The sequence below is a fragment of the Phyllostomus hastatus genome, unplaced genomic scaffold (genome assembly GCF_019186645.2).
Source record: "Phyllostomus hastatus isolate PE091 unplaced genomic scaffold, TTU_PhHast_1.1 phas_scaffold_1066, whole genome shotgun sequence".
NCBI lineage: Eukaryota > Metazoa > Chordata > Mammalia > Chiroptera > Phyllostomidae > Phyllostomus > Phyllostomus hastatus.
In genome coordinates, this window is record NW_025334004.1 from 30756754 (window position 1) to 30771658 (window position 14905).

At 46.9% G+C, this 14905-nt stretch overlaps 1 protein-coding gene across 3 annotated transcripts in view; it reads left to right on the forward strand.

Moving 5' to 3' along the window:
- The window catches only part of ZRANB1 (zinc finger RANBP2-type containing 1), a 52337-nt gene that overhangs the window by 29622 nt on the left and 7810 nt on the right, over positions 1–14905 (forward strand). For all 3 annotated transcript variants that reach the window (XM_045854377.1, XM_045854376.1, XM_045854375.1), the window contains exons 3-6: positions 5137–5324; positions 9942–10095; positions 12444–12515; positions 13071–13269. In XM_045854377.1, the coding sequence (XP_045710333.1) occupies positions 5137–5324; positions 9942–10095; positions 12444–12515; positions 13071–13269 (613 nt within the window). The remainder of the gene's footprint in view (positions 1–5136; positions 5325–9941; positions 10096–12443; positions 12516–13070; positions 13270–14905) is intronic.

The following is a 14905-nucleotide window of genomic DNA, read 5'->3' on the forward strand; positions in this document are numbered from 1 at the left end:
AGGTCTTGTTGGCCATGACTTTGGGAATCTGCATTTCCACAGCAGTTGGGTTGTTAACAGCCGGATTGAAGATAAGGAGGTGAGATCTCCAGGGATAAGCCGTGTCGCACAGTTTGTCGTGGTTAATAATAGAACACCTGAAAGCCTTAATTAGAGACTACTTGGACTTCCCTGTCATTGAAGTGGGTTTTTTAAAAGAGGATGTTTTCATAATGGAGTGGATTTATTAAATGAGTTGAATAGAGGCTCATCTTGATATAGTACAGAGTACGTTAATTTAAGGATTTATTTCCGATCGTAATTTTCATCTCCTGGCTTTTTGAAAAGGTTATTGTTCTGTAGCCCTATCCTAGGAATAGAAATGGTAGATTTTAACTTGTTGCTGTTGCTTATTGTACGAAAAATAAATCTAGAGGTGATTTGCTTTGTCTGCTCAGACTGTTTTTGCGATTGCTATGGAGTTGTGCCTACCTGAAGATACACTTAAAAATGTCGGTCATATTATTAAAAAACAGCTCATGTTTAAGTACTGAAAGAGATCGCTGTGAATATGTGAACCAAGTTTGTGATTGAACTACAGCCATATGGCTAGGAGTATAAAGAAAAGGTGTTACAGGGTGGTATAGTGTCCTTTTTAATTTGCAAAACCAGTTAAATGAGTTAAACTCTGAGTAGAGGAAGAAACTTACCTAGAGAGCGTACATCTTTCTGCTGACCATGGTAAAGGGCATTCTGAACATTACCACTTAAAACTAACTTTTCTCTTTAAGGGCTCCTGAAATTGTGCGAGCTGTCTCCAACCCAAGTCCACCCTGACCCCACAGCATAAAGCATGCTGTGCTGTCACAGCTACCATAGAACTCCAGGGTAGTGTTGAGCTGGCCCATGTGGGCTCAGGTAAGTCCTGGCTTTTTTTTTAACCATTTGGCATTCTTTTCAAAGTTAGTTACCATTATGATTTTATGTCATAAAAGAAAATAAGGCAAAACTTTGAAAACTGTGCCATACATGGGGGAAAAAAACAAGTCTGTCTTCTAAACGCCTACGAGCCAGCTCCATACTCTGACCAGCGGAGTTCCATAGTAGCTGTGAGGCCCCAGGGGGGCGTCCCTGGGGGGCTGCGCCTTGCGGCTTCAGGGTGCAGGAGTTGGCGGAAGTAGATTTGCAGTTGTTCGCGGGGAAAATACAATAGCTAAAAAAATAATACAAGAATAAGCTGTTTTGTGTACTCACAACTGTAAACCTACTTTTGTTGCCCATCCTGTGAAATTCTCCTGGTCCAGCTTAGACAAAATATGACTTTATAAGTTTAGGGTTTGTAATATATAATGCAGTATCTGTCATTTAGATTCAGGTCTTCATGGTTTTAAAAGTATACTGAAACCTTTCTCTATCTGTAATTATGCACCACTCCTTAGTGAGTTGTGGAGGATTTCATTTGATCACTTTGGAATGTATGATGATTCTGCAGGTTAGTTTTATAACGTTAATCTTCCAGAGTGCCTTTAGTTGTCCTTTTATTTGCCTTCATAGCGTGAGTGAGGAAGGGATGGACTGAGCAGAACCATTTTTAAGAGAACGATGTTTTAGTTACTCTGGGGGCATTGTGAGATGTCAGTGACCTAGAAAGCATGTGTACATCATCTCTTTTTTTCCCCTGCCAGAACTTCTCTGGTTTTTCCTGGTTTCATGTTGAGATTTTACCACTGACATTTATTTATTGTTTTTTGCCACCTGCCAATTCTTCGACTTTGTTCCCTAATGTTAAAAAGTGGTAGAAATGCAATGTTACATGAGTAACTCAAAGACATTTTGTAAGTTGTTTTGTATGTAATCTGATGCTTTTCCCTGCCCCCCAGTAGAAAACATGTGGTAGCTAAAACTTTAAATTATCAGACTGTGGGCCAAATCCTTTTTAACACCATGTATACAGTGAAACATCTCTGTCAAGACACTGTCTACACTTAGTCAGCAGCTCTGCTTGAACAAGGTGTCATGCTATTATATCACAAATGTGGACAGGTTAGCGCTGGCTGGTGTGGCTCAGTGGATTGAGTGCCAGCCTGTGAATGAAAGGGTCACTGGTTCAATTCCCCCTCAGGGCATGTGCCTGGGTTGTGGACCAGGTCCCCAGGAGGGGGCGCTTGAGAGGCAGCCACACATGGATGCTTCTCTCCCTCTCTTTCTCCCTCCTTTACCCTCTTTCTAAAAATAAATAAAATCTTTAAAAAAAATGTGGACAGTTCAGTGATACTTCCATGACATTTTATTTGTGATACATGTACTCATCTTTGTAGCTGAAAACTCACAGTAACTGAACTGTGAGTATTTATTCGTGGTTAATTAAAGAATAGAATTATATATACTCCCCAAACATTAGATAATAAAGTGCTTTTCTTTTAAGCATTACTTTGTGCCTATATTTAAATTTGTGTTTTTCATGTTTTGGGAAGTTTGGAGAATTTCATGCTGTGACTAATTGTATAGTATATACAATTGTATTTTGTGTGTGTGTGTATATGTACACTATATAGATAGTGTGAATGCGACATACACAGTATAAATGCTATATGTATATCTATGTAGCACTTGCACTTTACGTTGAGACTAAGAACTGAAAGACAGGTGCGGGGACACTGCGTGCACCCGGGAGGAGAGCTCGGCCCGAGCGGTGTGGGCCGTGGCTGTCTTCCTGAGGAACACTGCGTGTCCAGGAGGCACTGGAGTGGGGGGCGCTCGCTTCTAAAGCAAATGCATGAGTTCCCGCTTCTCGTCTGTTCACTAAAGGATTTACTTGAGAGAGTAGGGAAGGGAGGGAGGAAGAAGGGAGAGAAACATTGATGTGAGAGAGAAACATCGATTGGTTGCCTTGTGTATGTGCCCTGATTGGGGACCAAACTCTCGACCCAGGCCTGTTGCCCTGACTAGGAATCGAACCTGCGACCTTTTGCTTTGCAGGACATTGCCCAACCCCCTTGGCTAAAGTTTTGTTTTTCTTTTTTAAACATTTTATTTAGTTAGTCTTTGGAGGGAGGGGAAGGGAGGGGAGAAAGAGAGGAAGAGAAACATCCATGTGCGAGAGATAGACACAATGTGGGAGAGATACATGGATCGGTTGCCTCTCACATGTTCCCGAAGAGGGACCTGGCCCACAACCCAGGTATGTACCCTGAGTGGGCATCGAACCAGTGACCTTTTGGTTCACAGATAGGGACACAATCCACTGAACCACACCAACCAGGGCTAGAGTTTTTCTGTACTTGACTCCTTAACCATAGTTGGGTTTTTTTTTTTTTTTTTTTTATGTCAAGTAGTAGTTTCCGTGTCTGTTCTTAAGGCTTACCCTTTTGAGAAGATTCATCACCCGTGTCTCATACCACCCAGATTATAGTTCAGCCCCGATGACTTCTCCAGGACACTCTGCCTCATAAGGGTGTGGTGGCGCCCTTTCTGTACTGGGGATGGAGGTTCCAGCCGTCCTTAGGTGTTTCTGTTGAGGAATTTATTAATCTACACTGCCGTGAAAATAAAAATGCCTGTAAGGAGGTGTTCTCATCATGCATTCTTAGCTTGAGAAATGTATGTGGCTGGGACAGGATCCAGGTTTCCAGAAAGAATTTATGACCCAGAGGTTGAAGATGCTGGCCTTTTACCTCTCACAAATGTGATGGAAAGGGACTGTCTTGAGTTAAGAATCACGTTCTTACTGTCTTTGTGTTTCTCATATTGTTGCTCTGCATGTCATGGCATTCAGTGATGTGGGAATTGAATGATCATTTTAAAGCTTTGTTATTTTTAATAACTGGGGGAAATTGTTGCATTGTACCAATTTCATACTCCAAGGAATAGCTAGACCTTAGTTATCTAATTCCTAATTCAAGATAGTGATTAAACACACTGAGAATTAAACACACTGAGAACACACTGAGAACTAAAAAATACCCTGAGAATTATTTTTAGTTACTTGTTAGTATTTTACCTAGTAAACAGATTTTTACTATGTAACTTAGGAAACACTTGAAATTACTTGGTTGGTCCTACAGTCGTGGTGTTTTGCTTTTGACCACTATTTGTGGTACATTTGAAGCTCACCAACACCTTCATTTTTGAGGGCAAGGCTGTTTGTTCATTGTCTGTAAATGTGCTCCACTGTTTAGGAAACAGAACTACTGTCTTCACCTAACAGTAGTTTGTGCTAAGATTAGTGACGGGGTTCAGTGGGGATGGAAAATTTCTTATGGACTTGGGAAAAGTGGTACTTGTTTTACCTCTCCAGCCCCAGCTGCTTTGTGGTGCTTTGTTTTAGCATCTTTTTATTCAAAATCATCTGGGTCAGGTTTTACTACATTAATAATTCTTAACGGGTATAAAAAAGACTTGTTCGCCCTGGCTGGCGTAGCTCAGTGGATTGAGCACGGGCTGGGAACCAAAGTGTCCCAGGTTCGATTCCCAGCCAGGGTACATTCCTGGGTTGCAGGCCATAACCCCCAGCAACCGCACATTGATGTTTCTCTCTCTCTCTCTCTCTCTCTCTCTCTCTCTCTCCCTCCCTTCTCTCCCTAAAAATAAATCTTAAAAAAAAAAAAAAAAAGACTTGTTTATGAGAGATTCATATTGCTAACTTTCACTTAACATTGAACGTGGCTTTACTTTCCTTTAAATTGTTTCAAAGCTACCGCGGTGCGGAAGGCCCCACTTCCGTTTTGATGGGGCTTTAAGAATGCAGCGCACAGGGCAGAAGTGCCCGGGCCCGCAGGGAGCATGCCCGTCTCCTTGGTTTCCTCGGAGTCAGGGCCAGGACAGGAGGTCAGTGTCTCCTGTGAAGTCTGGTTTCTCATACTCGGCTGCCCGTCTCTGGGCCGATTAATATTCTAGTAGTGCCCCTGACCCCACGAGAGCCCGGAGCCCGCGTTGAGGCGAAGGTAAGTGCCTGTGCCTGACCAGGCAGGCTCATTCTGGAAAGAAATTCCGGGGTGGGATGCACTAATTTTACTTACATTCTGTGGGACAGATGAGTGACGATGCCCCAGGATCCGGGAAGCACAGAGAAACATTTAGAGTTTAGAGTGAATGCTGCAGGTTTATGCTTTCTGAAGAAAAACAGAACTGACCCCTCTGTCTCGGTGCTCGTTTCAGGGGTTGTGGAAGGTGATTTAGCTGCGATAGAGGCGTACAAGTCGTCAGGAGGGGACATCGCCCGGCAGCTCACTGCGGATGAGGTGCGCTTGCTGAACCGCCCTTCGGCCTTTGACGTCGGCTACACCCTGGTGCACCTGGCCATCCGCTTCCAGAGGCAGGACATGCTGGCCATCCTGCTCACCGAGGTGCGTGTGGCTTGGGGGTCTGCATTCTTTCACGTGGCTGAGATGTGTTCTTTTGTTTCTATTCTGATGTTACAGTGTTTCTCCAAACAGTTCTTACATGTTTCAGATTCCTTCCTCCCCTTGAAAAAATTATGTTAAACCTAAGAGACTTAAACAGTATATAATTTTTAAGGGTATATGCTCTTAAAGTAGGACATTTTGCTACAATGTATCTGTTACTCATTCATTCTACTAACAAACATTTACTGAGTGCCCACTGTCCTCTGGGCACTGTGCTGAAAAGGGATGTGACTGGGAAGACATCGGTTCCTCCTCCACTGGTTGACAGAAAAGGAGAGAAATAAACAAACAGGTGACTGGCGCAGCATGTGCTCTCCTAGGTGGAGGGGCCAGGTGCTGGGGCATTACTTGAGAATGTGTTTTGAGATACCTTACCTTCTTGCCTGGAACAGGTAGGTAGCGTTTTAGTTAACAGCCTGGAGGAGGAGGAGGAGTCAGTGGGTGGGAGAGGGGGGCTGAGGAAGCCATTCACTAGAGGCGAGAGTGGTGGTGCTTGTGATGAATTTGAGAACCTGCAGGCAGCTCAGCATGGCCGTGATGGCGACTGGGAACTGGGGTGGGGGAACGGGTGGGGGGGGGGCAGGGGGTGGGTGTGAGGGATCTTACGGCAGAGGAACCGGGGACAGGGAAGTGACCAGATGAGACCGTTCCGGGCTGCTGTGGATCGGAGAGGGGCAGGCCGGGTAGGGGAGCTGGTGCCTGCGGCGAGGCTGGCCGGGACCCTGGCTGAGCAGGGCTGGCGGGGGCACGGGAGGGAGTGGGCTGGTCAGGAGTAATGGCTTGCGTCCCGTAGTCCGGCTTGGTGGGTCGAGGGGATGGGGGGTAATGAGGTAGGGATCGAAGTTGATACTGAGGGTTCTGGTGTAGATAACTAGGTAGATGTTAAAAATGAGAGAGGTTGCAAAGGAATTCAGGGTGCAGCTAAAATATCCAGGTGATTAAAAAAAAGTAGCAGTAGGCTAAAATTGCAGCCAGCTCAGTTGTGGGTTCAGATGCCAGTGTGCATCTGTGCAGGGCCGTGCATGCTCCCTCACTGGGACGGGCCAGTGTTCGGGAGGCATTGCGCACAGAGCATTTCGGGGAGTAGGCGATCAGAAGGTGAGATGGAAGCGTGACCGATGGGGCTGGTCGCTGTGCTCGGGTTGGAGAGAGTCCAGGGAAGCCAGGGCACCTGGAGACTCGGAGGGAGGAGAGTTGTGGGCGGGCCCACCGAGCCTCAGGGGGGAGGACACTGCCTGAGAGGCAGCCGTGCGGTCGGAAGGGCCCGTTCCGGGACGGGGTGGGGCAGTGGCAGGCAGGGTCCGTAGTGTGTGCGGCCTGGCTGCAGGCGGTGTGGTGCTGCCCAGTCGTGTCGTGGACTGGAAGGGCCGGCACGAGGCGGGTTGTAGTTGCTGGCGGTGGCGAGAAACAGGATACAGAAGGCAGCTGTGACCGAGGCGCACGTCTTGAGGGAATCCCGGGTTCCCCTCAGGTGGGTGGGGGGCTGTGAAAGGTTCTGGGGGGGGCTGGCGTGAGTCAGCAGCCTCCTGGGAGCCAGCTGGGGAACAGCAGTGGGGGGTAACAGAATCCTAGTGAGCTGTTCATTGCTGTTCCGCAGGTCGCCTCAAAACTCGGCATCTGGTGAAAACACACACCCGTTCCCAGGTTCTGAGGTTAAGGAATCGGGGAGCCGCGTAGCTGAGTGGCTGAAGGTCTCAGGAGGCGGCGGTCAGACTGGCGGCCCTGGCCGCAGTTGTCCAAAGGCTCGACTGGGGCGGGGTCAGGTTCTGGGCGGTGGGCAGGAGGCTCCCCGTTCACGTCGTCCGGGCCCCTCCACAGGCTGCTTTTGAAGAGGCGGCTGGTTTCACCAAGAGCAGGTGACCTAACAGGAGGGAGGGAAGGGTGTGGGAGATGACCCAGATGCAAATGGCAGTCAGTATGAATCGGAGTTCAGGACGCGGCTGTGGCCCTGTTAGACCGACCCTGGTACGACCTGGGGGAGCGGGAGGGGGGCTGTGCAGGTGGGGAGCGGAGCGAGTACTGCAGTTCCGCCTCGGCGGGGGCGGGGGAGGGGTGGGCGCTGCAAGGACAGGCCCGCAGGCGCCGGCCGGGACACCAGGAGGGAGGCTCGGAGTCCGGCTGGAGCGACGCGTCTGCAGGGCGCGCACAGAGCCCGGCACTCGGGCGGGAGCAGGGGGCGGTGGGTTTCGGGGGTGCGTCTGCGCCAGGGCTTCAGGGGCCTTGTGGGCTGGTGGGCTGGTGGAACCTGCGGACTCCTTTCAAGGTGTTTTTTAGTGAATACAATAAAAACAAATAGGATTGCAAAGGAGATCAGTTACAGCGGATCCTTGAACAAGGTAGGGGCTAGGGGTGCTGACACCGACCCTCCGTGCAGTTGAAAATCCAAGTAAAACGTCGACGCCTCTGAAACTTAACTGCTCACCGATAACGTAACAGTCGGTTAGCACGTTTGTGTGTGATGTGTAGTGTATCTCGTATTCTTATAGAGTAAGCTGGAGGAAAGAAAATGTTATCAAGAACATAAAGAAAAAAGAATGAATGCATTTACAGTGCTTATTGGAGAGAATCTGCCCTGGCTGGTGCAGCCCAGTGGATTGAGCACGGGCCTGTGAACCAGAGGGTCCTAGAAGGGGTGGGGGCGCACAAGAGGCAACCACACATTGATATTTCTCTCCCTTTCTCGCTCTTTGCTCTGTTCTCTTAGCATACGTGAGTGTCTCGCACAAGATGGACAGCAATTTGAACATTTCACCTAAAATGCCATATGGTGTGCTTGAGTGTGATGTTGTTATGTTACAGATTACATGTTATGATTACATGCTTATGATTTTGTAATAAAAGATTTGGTATAGATTACCCGCATGTAAAAAGGGGGCATTATTTGTACTGGACCCCGTAGTTACCAAAACTTTAATTTGTGATATATAAGATACGAAATATAGGCAAGAGGTTAGTAAAAATGGAGGATTTAGATTTAATTACAGTTGCTGTTCAATTTCACAGCCCGTTCTCAATCTCACGGGCCCTGAGTTAAGAACCACTGGCCTAGGAGGCGGTTGAAAGCCGTGAGTGTGAAAAGGCCAGAAGGTGAGAGGCGGACTCCAGGGCCGTGCCCGCCTGGGGAGGGCGGTGGAAGGAGGGGGGATGGGAGGCCGTTCACCGCCTCTGAGGTTTCTCTCGTTGGAGTGTGTGCACTCTTCGGGTTTCAGTCCAAGTTGTTCTGGAACAAGTTTTGCCAGGTGTTTGGAAAGGGGCTGAGGGTTAGCAGACTGGAATAGCTGATTTTGAATTTACTTTTGGGACCCGTTTTAACACTGGTGTGAAACAGGCAATTATATTGTGAAAGTAGAGAATGTTTGGTCTTCTGTCATCGGAGCGTCTTAAAGATTGGGTTCGTAGACTGAAGATGCAGCGAGACTCTCACTGTGACTGGCATCCTGGCCGGTGCCGTTCAGTGGGGCTGGGTTTCCATGCGGGCGGGCTCAGAGAGGCATGTCTGGTGACCGTGTTGGGGTGCAGGGCTTCTTCCCGTGCACGCACTTCACAGCGGGTACAGTGAAGTCCCACGCCTGTTACACAGATGACGTTGTCTGCGAAACTCTCTCTGAGCAGATTCCTGGAAGGTGTCCGACAGCGCGCCTGTGACGGGAAGCCCCCTCCCCGGGGGCCGACCCGGCAGTGGCTGCGGCCTGCAGGGCAGCAGAGCACGGAGCTGTCTGGCCCACTCAGGGGTCGCACGGACTCGTTTCCTCTCCGGCAGATGCCCTCGCCGTTGATTTCAGAATTCTCTGTGCACAGGTGTCCCGAGCTCAGCAGAAGGCATACAGCTTAATTACCTTTGCACACGTGTTGCTGCTCGTCACGTAGAAAGGAGAGGAAAATTCTAGCCGTCCCCTAGCCGGGAGGTTCTTCCCGGCAGTCACTGCACCACCAGCACTCAGACTTCGTTCCCTGGGGGCTGGGCTTTGAGGGGTCATCGCCTGTCTGCGCTGGGGCGGGCCAGGTGCTGCGTGAAAACTTGGAACTGTAAAACGTGGGAAGGGAGTTGGAGTCAGCAGGAACTAACCCTTTAAAAATACCATGTTTTCTTTATTCCACGTTGGGTACTTGAAGTATTCTTAACGAAGCAGCAGGGGAATAAATAGTGTGTGTGTGTTTTCTACCATAAGCTGGGATTCCCTGCTTTTTAAGAATTTTTTTTGGCGGAGGGCAGAGGGCAAGATGATTAGTCTTACTTATTATTCAGGTGGTTTACTGGTCCCCCTCTCCCTCCTGTGGTGAGCCTTTGAGAGCACCGCCGTTTACGTAAGTTTTCACGTGCGAGATGGGAATACATTCTTAAGTAGAATCACTGAGTCAGAGGGTAAATCGGCTGTTTTCCTGGGACGTCATACTGATACATATGTCCACGGGTAAGGAAATAATACCCGCCACCCGATATATTTTAGAATTCACCACCTTGAGCTACTGGGAGATGTTGGTGATTTCTTTTAAATACTACTGTGTTCTGCTTCTGGCGATCAGTGAGATGCAAAGGGCCTTTTCGTTGGTGTCCAGGTGTCTCAGCAAGCAGCCAAGTGCATCCCAGCCATGGTGTGTCCGGAGCTGACGGAGCAGATCCGGCGCGAGATAGCGGCCTCTCTCCACCAGAGGAAGGGGGACTTCGCCTGCTACTTCCTCACTGACCTGGTCACGTTCACACTGCCGGCAGGTAACCTCCCCATTTCAGTGTGAGAAGAAATTTCTACTTAGTTATTTTTTCGTGTCTAGTGAAAATGTTTCAGCTAGAAAGCAGATAACTCAGGTGTTACAGGTGCATCTTAAATCTCTTGGCTATTCTGTTTATAGCGGAAGTGACCGGTACACGTGGTGGTGTTCTTGGTGGGCCCAGGGGGAGATGGCCGCTGGTGGCTGGCTGCTTTGTGGGCCTCCGGTGTCTAAAAAAAACCCTCCTGCGCCATTTATTCTTCCCTTTGGCTTTTAAAAAAGTATTCTCAGTCCACTTCTTTTCTTTCCATGCTCATTAGTTTGAAATTAGAAAGCTGTTGGTTATCTGGCATATGGGGGACAGGGTTGGAATGTAGGCTTTCGATGGGCATCGAGTTGTTTGAATCAAAGATACTGGCATTCTTTTGAAAGTGTCATTACTTTCTTTACTCATTACATGGATTTCTACTATATTTATGGAGCAACTTTTCATTTTTCTACCCACTGGTAGTTGGGAAATGTCTTAGTTGGTTTTTATTAGTTGGCTTTGAATAAATGCACCAAACTCCACAGTTTCTAAAATAAGTCTTCCGTCTTGGTTCTGAGTGTTTTCAGCTTTTATGTTCAGACGTGAGCAGGAGCATTCACAAATGGTAAGAGATAATAACTAAGCCTTTTACAACCAGACAGATTGCACTTGAAATCCATTCTCTATATACAGGACAGGGGTGGGCAAAAATAGGTTTCTAGTTGTGAGTATGAGGAACAGAGTTTTTTCGTGTATTATTTCCTAGTTAGTTATTGTGTTATTTATTTGTATTATTTGTTGTCTTATTGTTATTATTTTATATCCTTATGATTTATCCTTTAGGTAATCATGGGTGGTAATTTTAAGTTCAAATTCAGCAACCATTTTATTTATTTCTTTTTTAAAATATATTTTATTGATTATGCTATTAGAGTTGTCCCATTTTTTTTCTCCTTTTTATTCCCCTCTGCCCTGCACCCCCCTCCTACCAGCCCCCCCCCAGTTCATGTCCATGGGTCGTACATATAAGTTCTTCGGCTTCTCCATTTCCTATACTATTCTTAACCTCCCCCTGTCTATTTTCTACTTACCATTTATGCTACTTATTCTTTGTACCTCTCCCCCACCCCGCTGATAACCCTCCATGTGATCTCCATTTCTGTGATTCTGTTCCTGTTCTAGTTTGTTTAGTTTGTTTTTAAGTTCAGTTGATAGTTGAGTTTGTTGTCATTTTACTGTTCATATTTTTTATCTTCTTTTTCTTAGATAAATCCCTTTAACATTTCATATAACAAGGGCTTGGTGATAATGAACTCCTTTAACTTGACCTTATCTGGGAAGCACTTTATCTGCCCTTCCATTCTAAATGAAAGCTTTGCTGGATAGAGTGATCTTGGATGTAGGTCCCTGCCTTTCATGACCTTGAATACTTCTTTCCAGTCCCTTCTTGCCTGCAAGGTTTCTTTTGAGAAATCAGCTGATTGTCTTATGGGAACTCCTTTGTAGGTAACTGTCTGCTTTTCTCTTGCTGCTTTTAAGGTTCTCTCCTTATCTTTCATCTTGGGTAATGTAAATGTGATGTACCTTGGTGTGTGCTTCCTCGGGTTCCTTGGTGTGTGCTTCCTCCAACTTCTTTGGGGTTCTCTGAGTTTCCTGGACTTCCTGGAAATCTATTTCCTTTGCCAGATTGGGGAAGTTCTCCTTAATTATGTTGTCAAATAAGTTTTCAATTTCTTGCTCTTCCTCTTCTCTTTCTGGTATTCCTCTGATTCGGATGTTGGGACGTTTAAAGTTGTCCTGGAGGTTCCTGAGCCTCTCCTCACTTTTTTGGATTCTCATTTCTTCATTCTGTTCTGGTCCAATGTTTATCATGCCTGGGAATTTGACCTACTTTTGCCCATCCTTGTATTTAAGTTTTACCCTAAGTGATGATTAAATTTTTATTTGGCCTTGAAAATAGCTTACAGTATTTTAAGAAACGTTTTAAAGGATAGCGGGTTTTACCCAGACCGTAAACTGCACGGAGCACCGGAGGGAGAGGGCCGACGACTGCGCGCCGCGGCCAGCGGGCTACTGGCTTTCCCAGGACTCTCACGTCCGAAGTAACAGGAGGGAGCCGAGGTGGAGGGTGTGGGGAGAGAACGGATGCGAACCTGTCCGTGATTATTGCTGTTTTAGCTTGAGTGTTAGATGACCTTGTTTTTTGTCCGTTCAGTTCATCTTTACTGAAGTGTAACTGACATAAAATTATCAGCTGTTTAAAATGTACAACATGGTGATTTGATGGGAGGCATGAGATCTCTTAAGACTCTTTTTCTTTGTAGATATCGAAGACTTGCCTCCCACAGTCCAAGAAAAATTATTCGATGAGGTACTTGACAGAGACGTTCAAAAAGGTAGGCATGGAATTAATGAGTAGAATTTACTTTTCATTAATTGCAATAAACTTCTTGCTTTGTTTTGTAGTAGTTCAGTTTGGTTTGGAGTAGTTTAGTGTATGGTCAACTTGTTTTTACTTCCAATTAAAAATGTAAAGCCCTATAGAACAATGTATTGTGCTGTTAAAAATGATCATTATGTTCATTGTATTTTAATAAAACTGGTGAAAAATGCACATTCACAGCTCTTAACTGAGAGTAAGCAAATAAAGGTATAAAAGTTTTTAAACTGGTTTTCCACTTCCTATTCCAGAATGAGAATATTTCCATATTAAACATTTTTTTAGAATATAAATTGTAAAGTGTTTAAAAGTTGAGTAAATTTATTCTAGAGCCACAACATGTTTCAGCTATTCCAAGGGTTTATATTTCAATTGACAAATATATTTAGGTGTTTATTGGTAAATTACACAGAAGCCCATTAACACCTGGAGAACAGAGTCTCCTCTCCACTGAATTGCTCTTAATTGCGTAGGTGCGAAAATGAACATGCTGTTTCAATTCCTCACGTAGAGTTAGAAGAAGAATCTCCCATTATAAACTGGTCCTTGGAATTGGCGACGCGCTTGGACAGTCGGCTCTACGCACTTTGGAACCGGACTGCCGGGGACTGCTTGCTTGACTCGGTGCTGCAGGCGACCTGGGGCATTTACGACAAGGACTCGGTGCTTCGGAAAGCCCTGCACGACAGCCTGCACGACTGCTCGCACTGGTGAGCCGCCCCCTTGCCTGCTGAGGTCCAGGGCGGTAGCGGCCGCCGTCCCCAGTGCGTTTCCTGGGGGAGCTAGGGAAGAAGAAGAGCTTTGCTTTGGGATGTGGGGACCCTGAGACCATCTCAGTGGTTTTTACACCTTTTTGCTGAGCTTTGTTTTGTACCGCCTTGCTTCGTGTGAAAGCAATTGTCCTGAGAAGAGGTTGAGAGTGTGGGGAGAGAACAGATAAAAATTTGCATGTAATTATTATTGTTTTAACTTGAATATCAGCCTTTTCTCTTTTTGTTCTTTTATTTCATATTCAGGTAATTACAGTAGAAATATTTAAGTAGTAGTAGTCGTCTGAAACATTAATAAGGTCTTTAAACATCATATCAAGTCTCTGTGGTTTAATCTATCAGCTCTAAATACGACCCACATAATTGGGGTCTCAGCAAGAAACCGATGACATAACGTATTGGGTAAACTGAGGAGGTTTCTTTTTTTCCCCACCTTTAAATCCTCAACTGAGGGTCATGCTTATTGATTTTTTTTTTAAGAGAGGGAGAGAAAGATCGATGTGAGAGAGAAGTACCGATTTCTCGCATCTCACGTGCACCCTGACTGGGGGCCGAACCCGCAGCCCAGGCCTGCGCCCCGACTGGGGTCAGATCCGCGGCCTTTGGTTCGCAGGACTGCGCTGCAGACCACCGAGCCCCACTGGCCGGGGCTTGGCTCGTGTTTCAAAGTACGATTTCATTTCAGTTCAGCCCTCAGATTATTCGACAGGATACTGCAGGTTCTCGCTCCCCCTGAGGCACAGGCGATTTTAAGACCCCATTTCTTCATTTCATAACACAGCGAGCGACTCGTCACATACACGGCTGGTCCTGAGCTGTCACCTCTCCTGTGGAAGGGTCAGTCACTGCAAACGGTGCTCGTTTGCGACTCAGGAGTTCGGGTTTGCATGTACCTGACCTAGGCTGTTTTCCTGGTTTTGTCTATGATTGTCATGTCATTACATTGTAAGTGGGAGCATCGAGGCTGGAGGAGGCTAAATTACACTACACTGCCATTGCCGGCGTTCGTACACATTTTTCAGTGGCTTCTGCTGTTTGCGGCTTTCCCTGCGTCAACATCAAAATGTGCTTTTCCCTCTCGTGCCTAATTGCGTGTTCGCACGGCACTGTAGTGGCGCCTCCAGACGACCGCGTTGCCCCGGTCTCTTTCCGTGCCCTCGGGGCCCTGCTGGTGGTGGACTCTCCGCCAGCGCTCAGGGGCTGCCCGGGCCGGTGGACCGCACCCGGCACCGCAGGTCGCGTCGTCTCTCGTGGAAGCCCCAGTGCCGCAGTGGCCTGACAGATAGGGAGTGTGCAGGGGGTGCTTACCGGTGAAAGTACCCTCTGGAATTTAAAAATTAGAGCAAGATGTTACTTCTTGAGAGCTGAATTACAGATCAGAGCACGCAGTGTAGTAAACATTTGTGGACACCTGAACAAGAAAAAAATAGCTCCCCGGTGGGCAAGCCTCAGCGGTAACCTTACTGGGCGCATAGCATGGTTAAAAAAAGGACGTGTCCTTCAGAATAGATGGTGTTTATTCTACCTGCGCTTATTTCTTTGCTGCCCTTTATGTAGATCGGAGTTTCTGACATGT